At 41.7% G+C, this 23,764-nt stretch overlaps 2 protein-coding genes across 2 annotated transcripts; both read left to right on the forward strand.

Annotated features, from left to right (window-relative positions):
• Positions 1-290: 290 nt before the first annotated feature.
• cabp1a (calcium binding protein 1a) lies at positions 291-11,256 on the forward strand. Its single transcript, XM_063489574.1, has 7 exons — positions 291-1,221; positions 7,788-7,818; positions 9,318-9,461; positions 9,560-9,669; positions 9,748-9,822; positions 9,934-10,006; positions 10,102-11,256. The coding sequence occupies exons 1-7, from the start codon at positions 484-486 to the stop codon at positions 10,125-10,127; spliced, it is 1,197 nt and encodes a 398-aa protein (XP_063345644.1). The 5' UTR covers positions 291-483; the 3' UTR covers positions 10,128-11,256.
• A 2,707-nt stretch (positions 11,257-13,963) lies between these two features.
• On the forward strand, positions 13,964-19,197 carry mlec (malectin). The gene is made up of 6 exons (XM_063490222.1): positions 13,964-14,126; positions 14,511-14,731; positions 15,221-15,399; positions 15,705-15,881; positions 18,729-18,786; positions 18,909-19,197. Exons 2-6 carry the CDS (start codon positions 14,530-14,532, stop codon positions 19,151-19,153), a joined length of 861 nt encoding a protein of 286 aa, XP_063346292.1. The 5' UTR covers positions 13,964-14,126; positions 14,511-14,529; the 3' UTR covers positions 19,154-19,197.
• The last annotated feature ends 4,567 nt before the right edge of the window (positions 19,198-23,764 follow it).

The raw sequence follows: 23,764 nt of genomic DNA on the forward strand, positions 1-23,764 counted from the left end.
ACACCCGCTCTAGCCACGCCCCTGATGGTGCAGAATAGTCACTTGCTCAGTTTTAGGTAAATATTATCCAAATGCATAGTTCTGTCATTAATTAAAGCTCCTGTGAAATTTTTTTCTCCATCTGTTGTGGTTCACGTTATTATTTTTAGAGTCTTTGAATTCAAATTTAAGGAGCAGATTAGTATCTGTTATTTTCTCACTGAAAACTAGAGCACCGTGTTGTCTTGGGATACTACCATCCTCACCTACATCACCGCCGATGTCACACAAACAGACATTCACATCAATGAGAAGGTGACGCGCTCTGCAGCCTCTATTCCACTGTCTGTGCGCGCTCCGGCACCGCTGCCGCACAGCAATCAGGTGGTAGCTCAACTTGAAGCGAGCGGGCTCTGCGGGAGAATATGTGTCGACAATGGAGAGAAAACGGCAAATGGTGTCGATGAGCAGCCCGCACACAGAGACCGGACCAGATTCGCCGCGATGAGCACCCCCTTTCCAAAATCTGATTCCACGACCTCCTTACTGAAATCGTCTTCGGCCGCGAGGAGACCGACACACCTCCCCGAGCACACGGCAGAAAGCCGGAGAAGTCAGCACCACCATCAGCACCACCATCAGCATCACAACCAGCGTCCCGCCGCGCTTCTGAGCAGCAGCACCAAAGCCGAGGAATCCTTCTGGTCGGCCGAGTGCGACGTCAGTGCCCGGAGACCCCTGTGCCATCCCTCCCTTGTCGGCAGCCAGGACAGTAGTAATAATGCAGCCACTCGGGGCAAGTGCAAGTCACATGCTCCTCACAGCCAAGTTTCCGCTCCGACGGAGCCGAACGGAGATGCAGGCCGAGGTGTGAGGGAGCGCTCCAGGACATCAAAACACCGTCACCACCACCGCAGGAAGCACAACCGAGAGGAGCGTCCGGCAGCAGCGGGGCCGGACGAACCCGAGCATCCCCGTCGCTGTCACACGCACTCCCGCCCGGTCCCCAGGGTGCCCTCTCTGTCGGACAGCAATGACGACAGGGTTCCCCTCTGCGAGCCGAGGGACCTCAACGGGGCCAGTGCGGCCAACAGCGGCGGTCAAGTCAGCAGTCCATCCCCGTCCTCTTACTCCCTGGTCCCGCTGTCCAGCAGGTCTTCTCGTCGCTCTCGGAGGTCCAGCGCTGCTTCTTGTGCATCAGATATTAATTTACGCACCATCCTCAATTCACTCTTTGGGCAGGTAAGGCCCTGAAATATACGGGAGAATTAAAGCAGTAGTGTGGTCTCAGTTAGAACACAACAGCTGGGTAAATTTCATTTTACAAGCTGTGACAGTGACATTCTATTTCCATAACTGGTATGAAAACGATTTTTTTAACCCTACTAGAAACCTTTTTTAAAAAAAAGACTATATCTGCATGGATTTCTGAGGCTTCTCTGCTGGAGGCCGCCTTGTTGTTAGTATATTTTTATGCATGAGGTGCACACAGATATGAAGCAGTGAAGTGTACATGTGGCTTCCCTTAAGTCCTGTGTGCAATCAGTGTGTCCTGTGATGCTGTCTGCAAACACTGACACTGCTGGACGTACAAGAAAAAGCTTCATCTAAACATCTCATTTCTTATATAATTTTACAGTTCTTCCTCCTACAGGTTTGCTCAATCGTGTGTGGTCCAACATTAGAGAGGTGAAAATCTCACATGTGTTAATGTGTATTTGTTCAAAGGGGAAAAAAGGAAAAAAAACTCATTCATGTTCCAGCATCAGTCTGTCAGGCACACTGCTGCGTTTTCTGTTTTGTGACTGAAGGAAATAAAATTGATGTTCCTGCTGATGATGAGGGGGCTGCTATTTTGGGCGACAAATCTATTTATACAGAAGAAAGGAGTTCAGCCTAATGTGCTTAGATTTTTATCAGTGCTGCACTTTTGCTTATTTTGGTGTGTGTGTACGTGTGGGGGGGTATGTTTAAAAACAGCCAGGTTTCATTTTACACTGAAAAATCCCAACTAAGCTCCAGCTTGCTGCTTAAACTGCTGATAATGATGTTTACTGAGGACATTTTCCTCTTCTTTCTCTTCCACAAAGGCCAAGAGTTTATTTGCTGCTTTTAAAGTGTTTGGGTTTTAGTCAGATTATGAATCAGGGAGTGATTTACATACGTTGCCAAAATAGGCCGCTCTCGGTCGTAAAATAAGCTCAGCACCGGAACATGGAGATCAACCTTCGTGGCTTCCAGAGAAACATCTTCTATTGCTTTGTAGTACAAAAGCCATTTCTACAAATAACCCATGAGTCAGTCTATGAGCAGTTCTATGAAAACATTAGCATGACCTGAAAGGGGGCTTTGATGAGACAGCTACAGAAGCAATGATGGGCAGAGATGTAACGCATGGTTTGAGCAATACACATGGTGCCTCTGGTAGTACATACAAAGTAAGCAGGATTTACATTGCACTGATTGTAAATCCATGTTTAGCAGCACAGAAGAGAAATACACATGAAAATGAGCACTTACACTTGTAGATATACATTTCACTGCAATGGCTGAACTACATGTTGACAGTATTCCTGCCTCTCAGAGTCTTTCTATATGTGTCTCTCCTGTGCCATGTGGCTGCTGTAGGTCAGCGTGACCTTCCTCTAGCCTGCAGAGGGCAAAGGATGATGTGTGGGTGTGTGTGGGTGTGTGTGTGTGGGTGGGTGGAAGGCAGAGAAAGAAAAAAAAATCAAAATTCATAAAATATAAAAAGGCCATAAATGAATTCAAATGCAGTCTGAAGGCTGGACATTGACAAACTGTTCTGGAGCGAGAGTTCATCCAAGGAGGAAAACAAAGCTGTAAATAGGTCATCACAGAAGGTTCCCTTAAACTTGCCTGCTACAGATTTTCCAAAACCCTCACCGGGTGCATGCAACCCATGATGTAAAGGTTTACTCGCCGTCTTTACATTTGTTAATGCTTTGTTGTGTTTTGCTGTAGGAAAGTTGATGCCATTTCTCTCATTTATTCTCGTGTTTGGAGGTCTGTTAATCTGTTTGGAGCTGTCCGTGCTGTTTATAGTAGTCTGGTTAGTGTGACAGTCAGGTGAAATATTGCTCACATGTCTTCTTTTCCTTGCATAATTCTGTTTCCTTCTTTGGTCCATCCACTTCCCGCCCTCATTTATGTTCTACCCCTACCCCCACAACTCTCTCTCACTCTTTCCATATCATTGCTGGTCTTGCTTTTGCTACACTCCACAGAGCAGAACAGCATCCTTCACAGTTTCTCATTCGGCTGTAGGAACAGGTTAGAAGCCCGGGCTTCATGGGTCTTGTTGAAACCAGAGTTTACACTCCTCTCAGAATCCAGAGTGCAAGCTTAACGGAGAGAAGGCCCTCATGGTCCTTTTCGGTGCCTCTTCTTTCCTTTGGTATGGGAAACTGCTTAGACTGGCCTCTGAGAACGGTAAGCCCATGCTGCTGCACTCTGCCTTTCTCAGCTTCCTTCATAGCTCTTGTACTAGCTACAGTAGCACTTCCAACTTGCAAGTAGACTGTACTGGTGCATAGGTGGTGCATAGTTTTCTGCAGTTGTTTCTGTTTATTTTGTTGGAAATGCTCATGGTAGTGCAAGAAGCATGCACCTAATTATTAATTAGGTGCATGGTCTACTCTGCAAAGCTCAGCTGTGTCATCCCTCAAAGTATACAGGAGGTCTACAGTGACTTTCTCATATGAGCTCACGATTCCCCTCTCAACTTGTATTCCCCTCTCAGCATGCACCTATTTATTAATTAGGTGCATGCTCATTTTAGCCCCCCCACCCCACCCCTCCACACACACACACACACACAGAAAAAACAAAAGAAAGAAGAAAGAAAAAAGAGCAGAGTTTGATGTTTAATTCTGCAGATGTGCGTGCACTGCACTGCTTTGTAACCTTACTCTGGAGTATAGTTTGTTAAACTCAAGTCAGGTTGATGGTTTCAGAAACTTGCAGATCTTTGTTACCATCCAGAACTGCTTTCCTGCAGAAGACATGATGTCATGATGTCTGTCTGTGATCAGTATATGTGTAACCTCTTCCCCGGTGCTTTCAACTGCCTTTTCTCTGCTTCTGTGTGTGTGTTTACTGTTCCAGTGACACTGTATAGGTGTGAGGTGCCAGTCCGTAAAATGTGGCGAGTAAACTGTTATGAACGATGAGTGGAAAGTTGGCAGCATGCTGGTTTATTGATGTATTTACCTTTCAGTCGTGTCTTCATATTTTCCACATTGTTTCTATTGCATACACACTTGCACGCCACCACCACCACACACACACACACACACAGGCAGTGATATATAATTCTTAGATAGTATTATTCTACTCTGCAAAGCTCAGCTGTGTCATCCCTCAAAGTATACAGGAGGTCTACAGTGACTTTCTCATATGAGCTCACGATTCCCCTCTCAACTTGTATCTTTGTTCCATTCTGCTGTGTCTCTGCACCCCTCTGGAAAGATGCTCCAGGATGCTGAGCGGAGAGTCAGAGTGGTGCTGTCCTGTGAGGAGATGGGCCAGTCTGGGTATCTTGGGTCTTATCAGGACTCCATTGTTTCGGTGACACAAAACTGCGTTCTCGTGAGCAACATACTGGGACAATCCTGTGTCTTCCTGAGTAAAGGCATGGCAAAGTGCAGGCAGGCTGTACGTAAGTCTGGACAAAAAATCTCTTTAATGACTCCTTCCTGTCAGAGAAGCTGTCATTTCTGCATTTATTAAAGAAGCTGCAACTTTATTGTACATCATTTTCAGCTATAAGATTGGAATTCACTGGTGAAGAAGAAGGTCAGAAAGAATAAATGCAATGCATGTAACCCAACAACGGTCCAAACATGTGTCACACGTGGATAACCAGCTGTAGCAATGCAGACACACCTTTTCTCTGTCTCTCTTGTTCTCGCTTTAACATCAAAAATCTGCATGTTTGTGCAGCGAGTGCACAAAATATTACAGCAGCATTCTGACATACTGCTCCGCTTGTCAGGTTAATGTGTAGCTGGAGCTGGATTAGTTAGCTTAGTGCCAAGATTAAAAAAGAAGGGCAAACATCAAGCCTGTTCCTGTCCAAAGATAACAGCATACGCCTCCCAGCACCGCTTAAGCTTCTATTAATTAACGTGCTGCAGCTTGTTTACTCGATCCATATAAAAAAGTAAAGGGGACCTGTTATGCTTTTCCATTTTTGCAGTATAGTGTATAGCGGTGGCATGGTGGCTGGCGCTGTTACCTCATAAAAAGAAGGTTGTGGGTTTAAATCCAGCTTGGGGCCTTTCTGTGTGGAGTTTGTATATTTTCTCTAGGTACTCTAGCTTCCTCCCACAGTCCAAGAGCATGAATGAGATTCAGTTAATTGTTGATTCTAAAGTGACTGTAGATGTAATTGGTTGTTTATCTCTATGTGTTATTCTTGCAGCAGTCTGCCAATCCGTCCAGAGTTAGGGTGTATCCTGCCTCTTGCCCTGTGACAGCTGGGATGAGCCTCCGCCCCTACAACTCTGAATTTGATGAGCAGAAGAAAATAGATGGATAATGTGTATATGTAGTGTAGACATTGCTAGTTCAAGTTGGACTCACTTTTGATTCATAACTGATTAAATTTTTTATGGCACAGATTCATCAAGGTGTGGGAAAGTTGGAGATTTTGAGCCACATTAAGATGAGAACATCACACAGTTGCTGCAGATTTGTCAGCCGCACATCCGTGATGAGAGTCTCCTGTTTCTCCACATCCTAAGAGTGCTCTTATGGATTGATATCTGGTGTCTGAGGAGGCTATCTGGCTACAGTAAACTCATGTTCATGTTCAATAAACCAGTTTGACATGATTTGAGCTTTTTGATATGGTGTGTTACCTGCTGGAAGCAGCCATCAGCAGACATGTGTAATACTCAGGTAGGCTGTGGTGATTATATGCTCAGTTGGTCCTAAAGGACCCAAAAGTGAGCCAAGAAAATACATTAATATATTCAAATTCCTTACACCATTACACCACCAGCCTGAACCTTTAATACAACGCAGGATGGATCCATGCTTTCATCCATGTTGTTTAGGCCAAATTCTGATCTTACTATCTAAATTTCACAGCAGAAATCGTGGCCCATCATGTCAGGCAGGGTTTTTCCAGTCTTCTGTTGCACAATTTTGGTGAGTCTGTGTAAACTGTACCCTCAGTTTCCTGTTCTAAGCTGACCTGAGTGGCCCCCAGTGCTGTCTTCTACATGTGCATTCAGAGATGCTCTTCTGCATAGCTTGGTTGTAACAAGTTTTTATTTGAGTTTTTGTCGCCTTCCTATCAGCTTGAAGCAGTCTGGCGATTCTCCTCTGGCCTGTGTAATCAATAAGGTGTTTTCATCCAGAGAACTACTGCTTACTGCATATTTTCTCTTTTTCAGACCAGTATCTATAAAGCAAACCACATAAAACACAGTTGTGTGGGGAAAATCCCAGCAGATCAGCTGTTTCTAAAATACTCAGATCAACCTCTGGTACAAACAACCTTGTGGTTGGCTGATTAGATGTCTGTGTTAACAAGGTGTTGAACGGTGTGTGTAGAAGTAATCCTTGTGGCTAAAACCTCAGGCTTCAGACTGCTTTAAAAACTCAATTTCAGGTCCTTTTTTTCTGAGATAAACAAGGTTTTTTTTTTAACTGAATTATCCACAACCACTCCAGCTGAGTCCAACAAACATATAGAGCTGGAATAAACATAATAGGTCCCCTTTTAGGGAGGTTATTTGCTAAACTATTGCTAGAGCAGCAAGTGCACTCCAACACACTGTAAAGAAAAGGGTGTGATATGTTAGTTTGTGAGTTTTAGAGGGTGATAGGTGGATTTTGCTACTTTCAGACAGATTGAGGCTAGCTGTTTCCCCCCTGAGTCAACATATTTATCATACAGACATGAGAATGATGTCATTGTAATTTATCTCTTGGCAAGAAAGGGAAAAAGTTTTTATTGCCTTAAATGTCAACCTATTCCTGTAAGAACACACAAAATCCACAGCTCATGTATTTTCCTGTCTGCACTGTGGTGACTGATCGCGATGGTGATTTGCATAAAGCAAACAAGCGTCTTTGAAACGTTTTGCTCTGATGTGTTGCACTGCAAAGAAGTTCAGCTTTTCTGTAGCATAAGTAAATTGGATAACTGATAATGGTTGATGTATTAGCAGTGACTGATTGACACAGGCTTTGCTCGTGGACTGCACGTGCATTCATGTTGGGTTGGCTGGTCCTCTGGGCTCATATGTCTTCTTTGTTTTCTATGTCGGTTTTTTCCCATCTGAGAGCTCTTCAGGCCCAATGTCAGCCCTCAGTGTTGTGTTTAGACTTCACACGACTCCTGCTGTTAACCCCTGAGGACTCTGGGATATGTCTGCCTCTTTCTCTGTCCTTTAAAGGTTGCACTTATTGTAAGCCATTGTAAGCAAGCAGGAAAAAAATAGAAACAGTCACATTCTTCTATGATCTCCAGAGTCTTTATTCCCAGCTATGCTTTATAGGAATTGGCCTATTTATGCCAGAGGTTTGGTCATCACGATATGAGATCGTTTCAATCTGCTCTTACATCTTTACTTTAGCTGAAGTTTACTTGGCGTCTGCGGACTGTTATGGAAAATACTGCTGATTTAGAGTCAGGCATCACTCAAGTCACAGCATTGTCATCAGTATGTCTACATAGAGCACATATGCAGAAGAATATTTGATATGATGATGATGATGAATGTTTTCTTCGTGGATTGTAATTTTGATTTTGTGCTGTTTTTTCTCAACAGGACAGAGAGCTGAGGCCAGAAGAGATGGATGGTAAGTTTCCCTTTACTTAATGCTGTCACTTTCTTTCTTTGCTGAGGCCATTAAGATAAACAAAACAGAGAGTGAAAAGATGAAACAAATTATTCAAATCCTTCATAACATAAGTCTAAAATTACTCCCAGGATTTGTAAATGGAAACAACGTGCAAATCAAAGGGCTAGAGTACAGATCAATGCACAGACGCTACAACCCCAGTCTGCTGTGCAAAAATGTAAATAAAAACAAAATGCACATCTAATAAACAAATATTATATTCACAACAGAACACGGAAAACATGTCAAATGTTTAAACTGAGAAAATGGATCATTTTAAGAAAAAATATGAACTCATTTTGAATTTAATAGCAGCAACACATCTCAAAAAAGTTGGGACAATGCCATGTTTACCACTATGTCGCATCCCCTCTACTTTTAACAACACTCTGTAAATGTCTGCAAAGTGAGGAGACCAGCTGCTGGACCTTTGGGAAAGGAATGTTGTCCCATTCTTGTCTGATATGTGATTCTAGCTGCTAAACAGTCCTGGCTCTTCTTCATCATATTTTCCGTTTCGCGATGTTTCCAATATTTTTTAAATATGTGAGGTCATCCCATTCAGACGATGCCTGGACCATATGCTGATCTAAAACTCATATATACCTTTCAGCATTGACAGTGCTCTTCCAGGTGTTCAAGTTGCAAATTCTATAGGCTCCCATATACCGTTAGAGATGCAGGCTTTTAAACTGGGTGCTGATAACAAGCTGGATGGTCCCCAACTTCTTCAGTCCAGAGGATGCAGCATCCATGTTTTCCAAAAAGGATTATAAATTTCGATTTGTCTCATACTTTGCCTCAGTCAGTTGTAAATGAGTTGTAGCTCAAAGTAGAGAGACGTGTTCTGGATCATGTTTGCTTCTTCTTCTTTGCATGGCAGAACTTTAACCTGATTCTGAGGATGGCAGGGTGAGCTGTATTCATAGATACTGATTTCTGAGTGATTTTGGAAGCCCATGCAGTGATTTCCACGACAGCTTCATGCCTGATTTTTGGACATGGCTACTCTCAGTCTCGTCGACCATTGGTTTGTGGACTCATTTTGATGCTCTGAGTTCAATATTTTGACTATTATTACTTTTTGCTTTTTTGAACCATATGTGAGGAGCGACTGGTGTTTTAGAGCAAAAACAAGGATACGCCACATCATACTTTGATTTATTAGCAATGTAATTTCTAATGAGACAACAATTTACTAAATGAACATCCTGGTGTAATAAATGAGACCCAAAACTAGGATTTTTGAAAAAAGGAACATGTTTACTGGGGTCATAAATCAAGTGCAATCAAATTAGTCACCCCGTTCTGGTCATCTGTAAGAATGGATAATTAAGGCAATTTTGCCCTTCCACTTGCTCTATACTTGTACGGCTACACCCATCTTTTACATATACCATCTAGGGATCAATATAATTCAATTATTAATATGATTTCTGTTACTATTTTTATAACAGAGCTCCGAGATGCTTTCAAAGAGTTTGACAAAGACAAGGACGGTTTCATCAGCTGCAAAGATCTCGGAAACTGCATGAGGACCATGGGATACATGCCAACTGAAATGGAGCTGATAGAACTAAGCCAACAGATCAACATGAACTGTAAGGACCAGCAGTCATCTATACACATCACACATATAACCGTATCCTCTGTGTCTTTTGAGTTTTGAAATTTGTACCAAATCCTCTCTTTTTTCAAGTGGGAGGTCATGTTGATTTTGAGGATTTTGTAGAGCTGATGGGCCCAAAACTCCTCGCCGAAACTGCGGACATGATTGGAATAAAGGAGCTAAAAGACGCATTTAGGGAGGTGAGACTGTCTGGATTCAAGTGGTTTTATTAGCTACTTTTCTGTTTTCAATACTGAACCTCGGCTTGTTGTTTTCAGTTCGACACTAATGGAGATGGTGCCATAAGCACGTCGGAGCTCAGAGATGCAATGAGAAAACTGTTGGGACAACAAGTAAGGTTCAGCTCAGAGCAAGAAAAGAGAGTTATCGTAAATGAAATAGTCGTTTTTTGTTGTGCTTTACTCACTGCTACCATCCTGTTTTGTTTTGTTTTGTTTTTTCAGGTTGGTCTGAAGGAAGTAGAAGACATCCTAAGGGATGTGGACTTGAATGGGGACGGACTTGTTGACTTTGAAGGTAAAACGTCCTTTTCAGACAACCTGTTTAAGGTGTAGCGTAGAGTGTGGCTGAGCTGCAGTTGCAGTTTTGTGCTCTTTCTTCTCTCCTTTCAGAGTTTGTACGGATGATGTCTCGCTGAGATCATTAAAATGATCGGTCCTGAATGTGAAGCTACATCCTTCTCTACACTAGACTAACTACAACAAGACGACATACTGAGAACTTCTGAGCCATCCAACTCTGAATGACACTGGAAATAAAACTCCTTTGAATGTTACGGAGTGAAGGCGTCACCTCACGCTTTCAGTCAATAAGTGTTCTTCCTGAAAAGTCTCCAGTTCAACTGAGGCAGAATTCGCTGTAGCCTAGCTGATGATTACCTAATTTATGTTTTGGGTTGTTTTGGTTTTTTTGCACTTTAATTAACACTAATAACTTCCTCTGTGGATAAATCGCTGGTGTCTTAGTCTTTACGTGGTCTAATTACGCGTCTCACAAAATGTCACCTTTGATGTACAACGGCGTCAGAATGAGAGGCCGAATGTTTGTAGAAAAGACGTTAAAGGTCACTGTACTGTTGAAAATTCCACTATATATTCACCCAGTATGTGTTATATTAGAAACTGTAACCAGAACGACCTTTGTGTGACATTGGTGCTCCACCAAGGAAACCATGTGGTGGCAATATCCTAACTGTGTATCCTAACTGTGTGACCATCTGTGGTTTTTCACTGTGCCGGTTAAAGTCTGATAAAATGCACCACTGTGTGACATGCAGTTCAGTAGACTGATGATAATGAGCTGCTGAATATAAATACTTTTCATGTATGTTATTCACTTGTCTGGGATGAAGGGCAGATGAAATATTTATAGAAGAACAAGATGCACAGCTTTTAAATCCGTAGAGCCAAACTGACACTATCCTGCCAATGTCAAGATTGTTTTTCTCTTTTAAGAAACACATTGCCCTGTCTGGGATTACACAGTAGAAATAACGTATGTGAAGCGTATTTACAGTGGATGTGACAACGTTGTAAATGTACTGTCTGTCGGTGTCTCAATGATTGTATTTGTGGTAATGCTCCACACGTCAGTGCTGTCAAAAGAAAATTCTATGCATGCCAAAGACATTTATTACATTCAGTATGCACATTTGCATACCTGTCTAACAAAGTAAACAAAATAGCCCGCCAAGTTAACTGTAGAAGAATAAAAGGTGTTTACATTTGAGCCCCTTTTATTGTGGTGATGTTGCCAAGGAAAATATGTTGCTGTCTTTAGTTTGATATTTCGATCAAAATGAAAACATACTCTGACAACAGATCATTTCAGTGTGGACCTTTTGTTTGTTTTTCTATAATGCATTCATTTTAAGAATGATTGTGAGGCTGCTGTTACTGCATGTCCTGAGGACAAATCTCCGCCCTCCTTATAATATTTGTTATTCATATAGCAGTATTCAAAAGTCACGAGCCAACCCTGATTTCTTTATATTTTGCTAGGAACGCGGCAAACGGATGCAGCGGTTTATTTAAATATGTGCAAACATGCGTGGAAATGCAGTCGGTATAAAAGAAAAAAACAGAGCTTGTGCAGTTCTAAAGAGCTTGAAAGTCTACATTTGGTAAGGCCAAATGTTGTTCTTTAACACAGCCTGAACTGTAATTTCTTAAAGTTGTCTTCAGGAATAGTTCTCCAAGCTTTTTGGAGGACATTCAGTGCTCTTCTTTGGATGTTTCTGCCTTTTGTTCCATTCAAGATGTTTCTGTAACGTTCAGGTCCAGGCTCTGGGGAGGCCTAATCCATGACTGATAATGTAACATTGTGTGTTTTTCTATCTAGACATGCTTTTAGTGCATTGATAGTGTTTTGGGGATCATTTTCATGCTAAAAACGGAAGGTGTTTCCAATAAGGCTCGCTTAAAACCAAAGAGGTAGCTCAAGACTGTTATACTGTACTGGGCATGTGTGTGAGTCTGCTAGCTGGGTATATTTTGATATTATTGTACAATCATCAAATGTCATCTATGGTTCTAGAAAAAGCATATGACAGGGTACTAAGAGAGGAACTGTGGTACTGCATGAGGAAGTGAGGAGTAGCAGGAAAGTATGTGAGGGTGCTGCAGGACATTTATAAGAACAGTGAGGCAATGGTGAGGTGTGCGGTAGGTGTGACAGAAAGGTTCAAGAAGGGGGTGGGATTACATCAGGGATCAATCAGGGAGCCCCTTCTTGTTTGCAGTGGTGATGGACAGGCTGATAGATGAGGTCAGGCAGCAGTCTTTATGACTATGATGTTTGCAGACGACATTGTGATCTGTAGTGAGAGGAGGGGACAGGTGCAACAGAGCCTGGAGAATTGGAGGTATGCTCTGGTGTAACAGTGAGGATGCAAGGAGTGGTGGGTGAAGGTGGGTGAGGTTAACTGTGCCTTCTTCCTGTGTGAACTTTTATCAGTTTCGTTGTTGAGAATATTAAAATCATATTTGGCAAAAGACAAATCACACAGAGAAATGTTTAGCTACTTTAACTGGGCAGATGTTTGACAGTTACATGCAAATTAATAATTTTCCATAAAACAAACATGCATACATTTGTTTTTATAATCTCTTTATTAAAATTCACAAGACTATTCAGAAACTGACCATATTCAGAGTACTCTGACAAAACTATGTGCAGCAACCAACAAAGTTAAAGAATACGTCTGTTTTAATGCTTTGCCTACATTTTCAGTGCAAGATGAAGTTTTCATGCACAAACAACCAAACACTGAGGCGGGCACTGCAACACCCACGACATAGCTGCACTATCACGTGCTGCCTCTGGGTTATTTGTCTTCTGGAGAAAAAGATGTAGCCGAGCCCTAAATGTCTGTAAAGCAGCATCAAGCCAATGTACTTCGTGGAAACATTATGGCTCTGTAGGCGTGTGCCACCGTAACACTACAGTCAGTACTGGTTCAAACAGAGAAACAGCTGCACTAAACTATTTCTTTTTATTAGGCTTTATTTTAAGAAGAAAGGATATTTAGCAAGTTAAAAGGGGGAAAAGGCAGTCGTAAAACACCTGTCATCCGTGGCGGTTGGCCGTTGCTATAGCAACTATCTTCATTCATCTCTTTCTGGTCAATTCTCAGGTGCCCCGTGTTCGCGCTGAGGGCTCTCCTGGGTGCGCGTTGCGTTGGACTTTCCCAATTGGCCGAGACCCTACCATACCGGAAAAACAGGGGGCGGTACTTCTTCTTAAAGAACACGTGCTGCATGCTGTATGACTAGATAGTTCAGTTCATTGTATTTAAAAGAAAAAACAAAATACTGGAAGTACAGCGTTGAATATTTTTCCCTTTGTTTTTACAGAGTGAGTAGAGCTGTCAGATTTCTTAACAGCCTTCCCTCGAGCGGCTTTTTTGAAGGGACTGATGGTTAAACCGACGGGCAAAGAAAGCTTTAATGCTAAGCAAGTATTGAAAAATACAGAACTTCACACGCTGTGAAGTGCACAATGATAGTTTCATTAGAGTTTAGAAGTTTTAAAATATTTTATGCCTCATAGTCACTTCCTAAAACTCTTCTAAAGACTCTTCTGCGCTATGTTGCCTTTAAGGCTAAACTCGGGGCATGAAAGCTGAAATCCCTCACTTGACGTGGAAAAAAAGACGCACGACAAGTCTTGCCTGTTTCTATTAAAGGTGCATAATTGTTCCAGCCCTCAAAAAGTAATTTCCTGTCATATTCTTCTAAAAGTGAATTAATAGCTGTGTTTTTTGTGTTTAAACAAAGAATTATGTGATTGGTTTGTGTTATACAAAATGTGTTTGATGGTCCGGGAAACCTTTAAGCGGCGGAGTAAAGTGATTGGACGAAGTACTTGTCAGTCATTTGAAGTGTAGTTAGGTAGCGCTGCTCCGCCCTCTGCAAACTGCCAGCAGCTGCAGCTAGCAGCAGAGCAAATGTTCATTTGGATGCACACATTGAATGAAAGTCAGTGTAGGAGGCTGTAGTCAGCAGCAACTAACAATATCTGCACTAGGTGAAGTTATCGCACAGTGTAGATTGTAGGCACTCAGCTTCACAGGGCAAGCAGAGACACGCCTATACTTTGGAAAAATCCAGGTTGGAGATATTTGTGGCAGGGGAAGGTAAGATTTGCCGGGTTCTCATTCACCAAGAATTTCTGGTTAGACAGGTAGGTTAGCTAGCAAGCTAGCCTAGCTAACTAACCAACGTTATTCACTGCTAATTTCTCATCGTCTTATTCTTTGGCCAATGAATACAGAGGTGGTATGTCGTGACTTTGTCACCGTGAAATTACAATAATTGTTTATGACTTGGCTGACATTTTCCGTGTGTATGTGCAAAATGCCACTGCCGGTACTGTTAGCATACTGGCTAACTTAAAGATATCATGTTTCATGTCATCAAGACGAGCTTGCTAGCTCCTGACACTGGCTAATCTGGTACAGTTAATGTTACATGCCGCATGCGGGGAAATACCGACGCTGAGTGTCTGTCTGTGTGTCCAGGAGCAGGCGGTGTGAGGTAATGCAGCGGGTCACGGCGCAGCTCGTCGCCGGGCTGGTCGCAGCGGTGCTGTCGCTGCTGTCCGAGCAGTCCTGGGCAGATGGTGGGGGGCCCAGCCTCTCTGAACGGGTTATCTGGGCTGTAAATGCCGGGGGCGACGCGCATGTAGATGTGCACGGTATTCACTACAAAAAGGACCCACTGGAAGGGAAAGTTGGTAAAGGTGAGTGAATGTGATTAACTGTTAAGATGCGTGCGTGTCTTCGCTAGGCTTCACCTCTGATGTTCTAGTGAGAGTGACATTGTGAAGGTAGGTGCTCCACGGAGGTAAAATTGGCATTTCCTGCAGAAACCCCTGTGTGTTCTGGCTTCCGCAAGTAGCTCCAAACTTATGAGGAGTCAGCATAGAGGGCTACAGCCCCGCCCCACTCAATATGTAGAGGAAGCAGGTACTGATGTGATCAGCGTGACTGGAGAACAGTTTTTGGTTCCATTTTTGAGGCAAACTTATTGAACCTTGGTGAAAACGCAGCATGGTTGGTTACTTTTTTTTGACGCACGGTGCTGTTATGTCATCAAATGCAGAGAAAGTCTGTGGGGTTTTGCAATGTGCTGCTTTAGTTGACTTGCAGCATATTTCTAGTACTTTTGCTGTTAGGCAGATCTTGTCTTCTGATTGCATACCGACCCTGATGATGTTGTCCGTTTGTAGCGTCTAATTATGGGATGCGTCTGCCAATACTACGGTCCAATCAGGAGGACCAGATTTTGTACCAGACAGAGCGCTACAATGAAGACAGCTTTGGATATGACGTCCCCATTCGTGAAGAAGGAGAGTATATACTGGTTATGAAGTATGCAGAAGTTTACTTTGCTCAGTCACAGCAAAAGGTAAGGCAGTTTTAAAAAGCTGTTCATGGTATGATTTGCTAATTAATAAGAAGTTAATTTAGTGAGAATAATGAATAAAGGGACAGGAAGTATTTTTATATAAAAACATTTTTTGTTGCATTTAAATTGGTTATGGCCCAGTGTATTTCCCATCTCATGACCACTGTGTAAAAGGAACATCATAACCTCACCTTTAATCCACATTTTCTTGTACTTTATGAGTTGTTAATGTTCCCTGTTAAACGTGTCTGTGACAGTACAAGAATGAGGTGTTAATCATTACTGATTCAGGAATGTTTTTCCAGGTGTTTGATGTTCGTCTAAATGGCCACGTGGTGGTGAAGGACCTGGATATCTTTGATCGAGTAGGACACAGTACTGCTCATGATGAGATCGTGCCCTTCTCTATTAGACGGGGCAAGCTGAGCGTGCAGGGAGAGGTGTCCACTTTCAATGGCAAGCTCACTGTGGAGTTTGTAAAGGTGAGTTCTAATTTGTTGAATTATCTGAGCTTGGCTATTTTTACACACGGTTTAGATACCGTGTGGGGTGGGGCTGTTGCTCAGGTGGCAGAGCAGGTCAGCCACTAATCAGAAGGTCGGTGGTTCGATCCCAGGCTGCCTCCTGGCTGCATGCCAAATATCCTTGGGCAAGATACTAACCCCATGTTTGCCTACTGGTGGTGGTCAGAGGGCCCGGTGGTGCCAGTGTCCGCCCCAGGGCAGCTGTGGCTACAATGTAGCTTGCCATCACCAGTGTGCGAATGTGTGTGTGAATGACTGAATGTAGTGTAAAGCGCTATACAAATGCAGGCCATTTACATACGAGTGCTGTATTTGTCATTTGTTGAGCTTAAAACACTTTTCTTTTTTTTCTTTTTTTTAAACCCCCAACATGTCCAAAAACAGTGATGAACTAAGTGTTTAATTCTTATTTTCTATATCTTTAATAGTGTTTTAGCATTATAAGATGGCAACAAGCAGCTATGTGTAATAGTCAGAGTTTGGGAGAAAAGGTAGTACTCACTTTATATTAATATAACTCAAATACAGTTTGATCTAGATATGAGCATAACTACTTGTGTGTCATGGGTGCCATTACCCCTGACACACATAAAGCTTTGCATAATGAACTCCCTTTGTGAAAGTGTCTCTTGATAGCCAGTTGGTGTGTGGGCTGTGAAACTGACTGAACCATCCAGTATCTTATTGGCCTTTTTAGGGCAGAGTGAACTTGATGTGGCATTTTTTTTTTTCTGGTCCTACTATTATTGTCAAGGAACTGAAGAAAATAACTGGCATAGCAGATACTGTTTTTGCTGTTTATGGGTGGAGTCACAGAACCTGTTGAAAACTCAAAAGCCTGTGAAGAAAAAGGCCTAAAGCCCAGACCCTACCATGCTTCTTTAAAAAAAAAAAAAAAAAAATTAAATGATGTTTTGTTTTTTGTTTTTCCTCCCTGATATCACTACAACTACCTGTTAGATTATGAATTGTTATAAATAAGCTAAAAATTAAACCTAGGTGTACATCACTTGCTTTGATACTTGCAGGTGGTGAATTCAAATTAGTAGCGGAGGAAGGACAGGATTACTAAGAGTGTGGCACATCTGTGGTTTTCACTCTTTCTGAACAGTCTGTTTTCATGTCACAGATGTAGCGTGCTGTTTCACATTCGTTTCTGTGATTTTTGAGTTTATTCATTTCTGGATCATCTTGACACATGAGCTTTGGTAAATATCAGGAGAATCACATCAAGATATTATCTGAAGCTGTCCTTTCCAACATTGAGCACAAAACAGGACTCTCACTGCTAGAAGTGGTTTATTTAGTTCAGGCCAGGGTGTTGTCTGAGTAGAGCATGCACAATAGAGGACGACCACGCGCTGCCTGTGACTTCATTGGATGTTTACTTGCATCTATTTTCATATCGACACAGATGGTCAGAGTTTTGTGGGTAATGTCTGCGAAAGTTGGGGGTGTCAAAATGGTTGGATTGGTTAACATTGTAACATCTTATTTTCCTTTTAACAATGTAATGCTAATGTAATGATTAAAAAAATTAATAATTTCATCAGTGCTTGAACCCTGTGTTTTGAGGCATGCCCTTATCTCAGCTGACTCACAAACCTTGTTGCCTTCCTTGGTATCATTTATCCCCCATAGTGTCTTGAAGCTTTTCAACCTAATTGTCTTTAGAATAGTTTAGATTGTGCATCTTGTACCATATTTTTATATCTTGAATCTCTTTCATGCTCCTGTTAATAGTGGAATCGATGTTATCAGTGAGGATCCCAATAAGTGCCTTTGAAATGGTGGTTTACTCAGTAAGAGTCTCGTGTGTGTGTGTGTGTGTGTGTGTGTGTAAGTAGTCCTACTTAATTAGGTCAAGTAAGTTTTTATTGTTTGTTTTTTTTCTTTTTGAGATTTATTTTAATTCATTGATATGACCTGCTATTTATTGCTTTATCAGAAGTTAATAATTCTTATTTTGTTAAGTATCTCCTCCAGTGAGAGTGTAGCAGCAGTATTATGTGTTTCACATAATCCATCATGTTCGACTTTAGACTTTTGAGATATATGAGCATGAATGAATTAAAATCTCCAAAAACTCCAAAATTTACTTGACCTAATTAAGTAGGACTACTTACACACACATATAAAAATACATAAATCAATAAAATAATAAAATGCGCACACATGCATGTGACTTCTTATTGACTGCTATCTGCGGTTTTGGAGTGACGTGGCAACATGACCAAAACTAAGTCATGGGTTCTGTTACTGTACAAATATTCTATGCAGTGTTCTCATTTCAAATGTGTTTAAATAGTTTCACTGAATGACTCCAAATTGAAATTGTCTAGTCACCATTTATTTTCACACACATGCGTCATAATTATTACACTTTTCAGTTTATACTAGTAAATGTTGATCAATGAGCTGCAGCCACAGAAAAAAAAAATACAGCTTTATGATTCCTTTTAAAGCTCTGAATGACAGCAGGTAGCCTGTTTGTAGGGCATGCGACTGTATGCTAAATTTATAAAGTGGCATACTTGGGAAAGTTTCTGCAGTGACCTCTTTCTTCCTTTTTTTTTTTTTTTTGTGGACCACTGGCACTCTTTGCATTTTTCCTGTCTAAAAAGATTTTCTTCCCTGAATCAGTTGAACTCCATTTGGATACAAAATGTGATTAAATGTACACCACAAACTGAATGGGAAGTCGAGAAACAAATATGGAAACTCAAACAACTAAATGGGAGCTTTGAAAGTATATGCGGATACACGTTTTGCTTACATTTGACTCTGTTGAATCTGCTGTTTCAGGGTTATTATGACAACCCCAAGATCTGCGCTCTCTACGTGATGAAGGGGACATTAGAAGGTGAGTCCTGAGATTGTTAAACACATTGTTCAGCACTTTACAGTGAAGTGTCTTGACTAAAGCATTTTGACTTTCTGGGACCAGCGAGCTCTCCCTGACTTTTGTTCTACATCTTTTAACAGATGTACCAAAGCTTCAACCTCACCCTGGCTTAGAGAAGCCTGAGGACGACGACGACGACGATGATGAGGGTGAAGTAGGCGAGGAAGGTGGGAAGAAAAAGCCCCCAAAAGGTACCCATCACAGGGTCCAGTCAGGCCCCCGAACACCAAACCCATACGCAGCTGACAACAGCAGCCTAATGTTTCCCATCCTCGTTGCGTTTGGGGTGTTCATCCCAACACTGTTCTGCCTCTGCCGGCTGTGAGCTAAAACTATCGGCGGAGGAGACATCGGGTGGACGAGACAGACACGGGACTGTGAAGAAAGGGAGGGGGAGAATGGGGGGGGGAGGGGGTCATGGTGGTAACAGCAGCACAGGTAAAACATACACACAGGAGAGGGCTGGACAAGGAAGTACACAAAGAAGACAATAACTTTTGGAAGACCCACTGCAAGACGAAGCAGATGCTGTAAGAATGGGGGGAAAAAAAGGAGATGTGGGAAGTGTATGCTGTGCGCTTCTCTGTGAATGTGTTTGCATCCACCTCTGCTGACCCTTTTGAACAGTGTTAGCCATTTCCACACCAGTCCTTCAAGGGCTGGGAAAAAAAAAAAAAAAAAAACATTTCGGCATTAAAAGGATGCTCAGGAGTGATTGGTCCGGGACGGTTTTTGTGAACTAAAAAGCATTGCTTTGTGCGGGGCGTAACAAGAATGCACTCCTGCTCAGCATCTGGCCAGACATGTTACTTTCAAATTGGAAATGGTACTGCTGAGAATTTGATTAAATAGAACAAACTAGAAATCAAACGTCACGGTTAATGGAAATGCAGTTGTCATCTGAGAGACAAGTGCAGAGATGGAAATTTTCGTATCTTTCTGTTCTAGTTGGTCCTTTTTTGTTGACGTGCCATCTTCTACCTGCCATGTTGAAATATCAGAAAGTCCTTTGCAAACCAGTGGGCTCACTTGCTGTCTAAGTCGCCTTGCCTTTACATAAATGTAGGTCGGGTTTCAGAAATGCGTCTGTGTGCAGTGATGAACATCTTTGGTATTGTTCCACCAAATACTAAATCAGGGCCATCAAAAAATGTCCTCATCTGTGATCACAAATTACAAGACCCTATTGGATTTTGTTTGGTTGTTTTTTTTGTTTGTTTGGGGGGGTTTTTTTTGGGGGGGGGGGGGGGGTGTTATCCCGAGGATGGATTTATTTTACAAGTCACACATCTAATCTTTAAACAAAGCCGTTTCCTTCAGTAAAAGACGCCATATTCATATTTAGTGAGAGGCAAAGTTCATGCTGTGAAAAGCTTCATTGAGTCAGTTACATCGCTGTGACATCTGCCTTTTTTTTTTTTTTCTTTTTTTTTCCTGTTCATTCACTAGTGCGTGTCTTTCTTTTTGTTTCACCAAAGAATGTCATTTTTGTTATTTTATCAGAAAACTTCAAACATGGTGGCCTGTTTTTTAATTTGAATTTTATATCTCTGTCCAAAATGTGTGTTTTAAAACAAATGTGAGTAGTTGACTCTGAAATGTTAAACTATCACAACAGGTCAGGACTTCTTAATATTAGGATTCTAAATGATTACAAATCCCCCCCTCCCCCCTTGATACACTTGCCGTGTATTCTCCAAGTCACTCTTTGTATATTGGATGTTTGTCCTCTGAGAGGTGAGAAAGCACAACAATAATATAAGTTTAAAAAAAAATCAACTGTGTACCAGATGTTATGTGTGAACCTTTATTCAATTCTTCTCTTAGCTTTTTCCATTCTGTTGTCGTCAGACGTTTCAGTGTTGCCTGTACCTTTTGTGTAGTTACATTGTGAATTTCCTGTGGGGTCATATTTCGGTCTTTTGAGTTGATCAAATTGGGACAAAATGAAATCTATGAGCCTTCCCCCCGCCTCACACACCCCTCGCATATCTATGTTGTCGGCGTCTGCTTTGAGCTTTTGGACAAAAATGTTCTTCTTGGCTTTCCACGCAGACTGAAAAGAAGCTTTGTTTTTTGGTTTTGGTGGCGTTGTTGTGAAGTCTCCTGTTAATGTATCTAGTTACTTACCTTAAGTGCTTAGCTCTACTCTGAGGATGATTTTGTAACTTTGCCTGTTTCACTAATGCGTCTTAAGTACTCACCACCCATCCACCCAATCCTCTACTCCCTTCTCTGACTAGTATTGCTGTTGCCATAGGCAGTACTTGAAAAGTGATTAATAATTCAGGCGTTGTGGATGCTTCCTTACTCCTCGGTCCTCCCCCTCCTCATTGTGATTGATGGTGGTTTAAAAATTTGGTGCCAGAAAATATTTAGCCAGTTTATGGTAGTGTTGTGTGTGTTTTTTGTTTCTTTTGAATGTTGTAATCTCTTACTCTTATTTCATACAGACTGGTGAGAAATGAAAGAACAAACCAACAGTGTTTCAGTGTGCCTTGGCACTGATTCTCCAAGTTTCCAGATAATAAGTGTGTCAGAAGGAAACTGACTGGTGTCTTATGTGGGAGCTTTAGCATGTTTGGGTTGTTTTAGTGTGAAGTTTACTCATATTTTCACTTTATTTTTGGTTGGGTTAAGGCAGCCAAACCTGGTGGGGTTTCCTAAGTGGTTAATTCTTATTATCTTCAGAATTTTGCTGGTGATGCCAAAATGTCTTGACTGAGTCTCAGCATGTTTTTTTTAATTGGGAGTGAGACTAGACTTGGAACCTCCAAGTCACTCCCATCGGGTTTGAAGGTTTTTTTGTTTGTTTGTTTGTTTGTTTGTTTTTTTGTTTGTTTCTTCTTGTAGGACAAAGATGACCATTTGATTGCGTTGACCTTTGCCTTTATGGTGGCACTTAGGCTCGCTTGATGACACGGACATCGAGAATGCGTAGTCATTCCTTCCATCTGTCTGCATTTTCTGCCACTTATCCAGGTCCCAGGACAGCTCCTTAAGCAGAGATCTCTCTCTCTCTCCAGCCACCTCCTTTACCTTCAAGTGTTCCTAAGACAGAGAGACACAATCTCTCCAGCGTGTCCGGGGTCTACTCCAGCCTAGTCCCAGTTGGACGTAACCGAAACACCTCATCCAGGAGCTCAGATCAGGTCCAAGTCAGATGCCTGATTGAGCTCAACTGGCTCATTTTGTTGCAGAGATCCAGCAGCTCTGCTGACCCGAATAGCCATCCAGTCTTTAAGGCAGAACCTAGACACCCTTCAGAGGAAGCTCATTTCCATCGCTTGTATTTGCTCCGTCATTCTTTTGGTTGCTATTTAGAGTTCATGGCCATAAGTGATCCACAGGTAAATCGACAGCTTCGCTTTCACGTTCAGTTCTCTCTTCACCATGACAGAGCACTGGAGCATACACATGCTCCTTCCTTCTCTGTCTCACATACAAGACCTGGAGATACTCAACCACCTCCACTTGGGGCAACAGCTTGCTCCCAGCTTGGTGTGGACACGCCACCCTTGTCATGTGCAAGCTTGCGTCCATCGCTCAAAGAAGCCATCAAGAAATTTTTATAATTCTTTATTATAAATAGTGTACTGTTTATAATATAGTGTACTATTTGCATGGTTTAAAAAAAAAAAAAAAAAAAAAAAATGTCCTCTTGGAGCCTTGTGCTCACCCCTTGCAGGGAAAATATAACACCAGCTTCAGGGGGCCAAGTGGACCCAAGCCATCCCATCAGAATGCCTCTCATAAGCACAGCAGAAAATAAGGTCGTCTCGCTGCAGTCGTCAAGTGTGTGACTGATTTTGTTTTGGGGTTTGTTTTTTTTCTTTCTTTCATTTGTCACCAATCTGTATAAGCGCCTTTCTTTCCTCTGAAAAGATGCAAAACGGTCATTTAATCCAGCGCCAAAGTCACCATATTCTACTCCTCTGCAAGTCTACACAGTCGCGTTTGTATATAAGGTACAAGATCACACTTTTTATCGTGTGACGACAATGTTTTTGGTTTTGTTAATTTGGGGTTGTAGGTGAGGGTTTGTTTTTGATCTTGTTTTGTTTCTTATGAAGATGACTTTGTGGCCTTTTCTTCTGGGGAGAAATGGTTATTGGTACAGAGTATAAAAATTCTAACAGGCAGCCAGATGAGCTGTCTGTTAAACAAATGAGATTATCTCTGAATATATGGGATCTTCCATTGCGTTAGGTGTAATTTAAATCGGAGCGGGGCTGACCTGGAGATATTTTATAATACGCTTGGATTTTGAAATTTTTTTCCTCAGGATTTGTTTTAGTTTGACTTTTTAAAACGTGATATATTATTGGTGTGACATTTTGCACTGCCTCATGTATTTTAAAATGTCATTTGTGTGTATGTATGTGTGCGTGCATGTGTCTTTGTTGCCTTGAATTGTTAAATACAAATGCGCTTTACCATCATTCGCCTTGAGGTGGCTCTTTTGTTGGCTTATGTCAAAACAGCCTTTTTTTTTTTTTCTTCCTTCTCTGTACAAAAAACTTTTCAGGGCTAGATTTTCATTCCACAGGAAGGACTCTTTTTAGGAGAACAGGACACATGTCAGAAGAATTAAAATGTATATCAAGTCTGTTCTTAACCTCAACTAAAAAAAACACAAAGGTTTTGCAGGAAAAGTGTAATAAACATATACCCACAACTTATTTCAAGCAGTCTCCTCACATCCTTCTTTCCAGACCTTTTGTTGTTGGTCTCGTAGTTAACTACCGCAGTGGAATGAAGATCTGCTCTGCTTTTTTTTTTTTTTTTTTTTTTTTTTCCCCACATGAGAACCAAAGAATTTCAGTCATTCCATCCAAATTGTTCATCAGAGTCCTAACATGGTGCAAAATAATTACCTCTCATCCTTTCTTTCACCTGGGAAACATGCTAAATCAAACTAACATGTCATTTCATG

The sequence above is a fragment of the Pelmatolapia mariae genome, linkage group LG12, assembly GCF_036321145.2.
Source record: "Pelmatolapia mariae isolate MD_Pm_ZW linkage group LG12, Pm_UMD_F_2, whole genome shotgun sequence".
Taxonomy (NCBI): domain Eukaryota; kingdom Metazoa; phylum Chordata; class Actinopteri; order Cichliformes; family Cichlidae; genus Pelmatolapia; species Pelmatolapia mariae.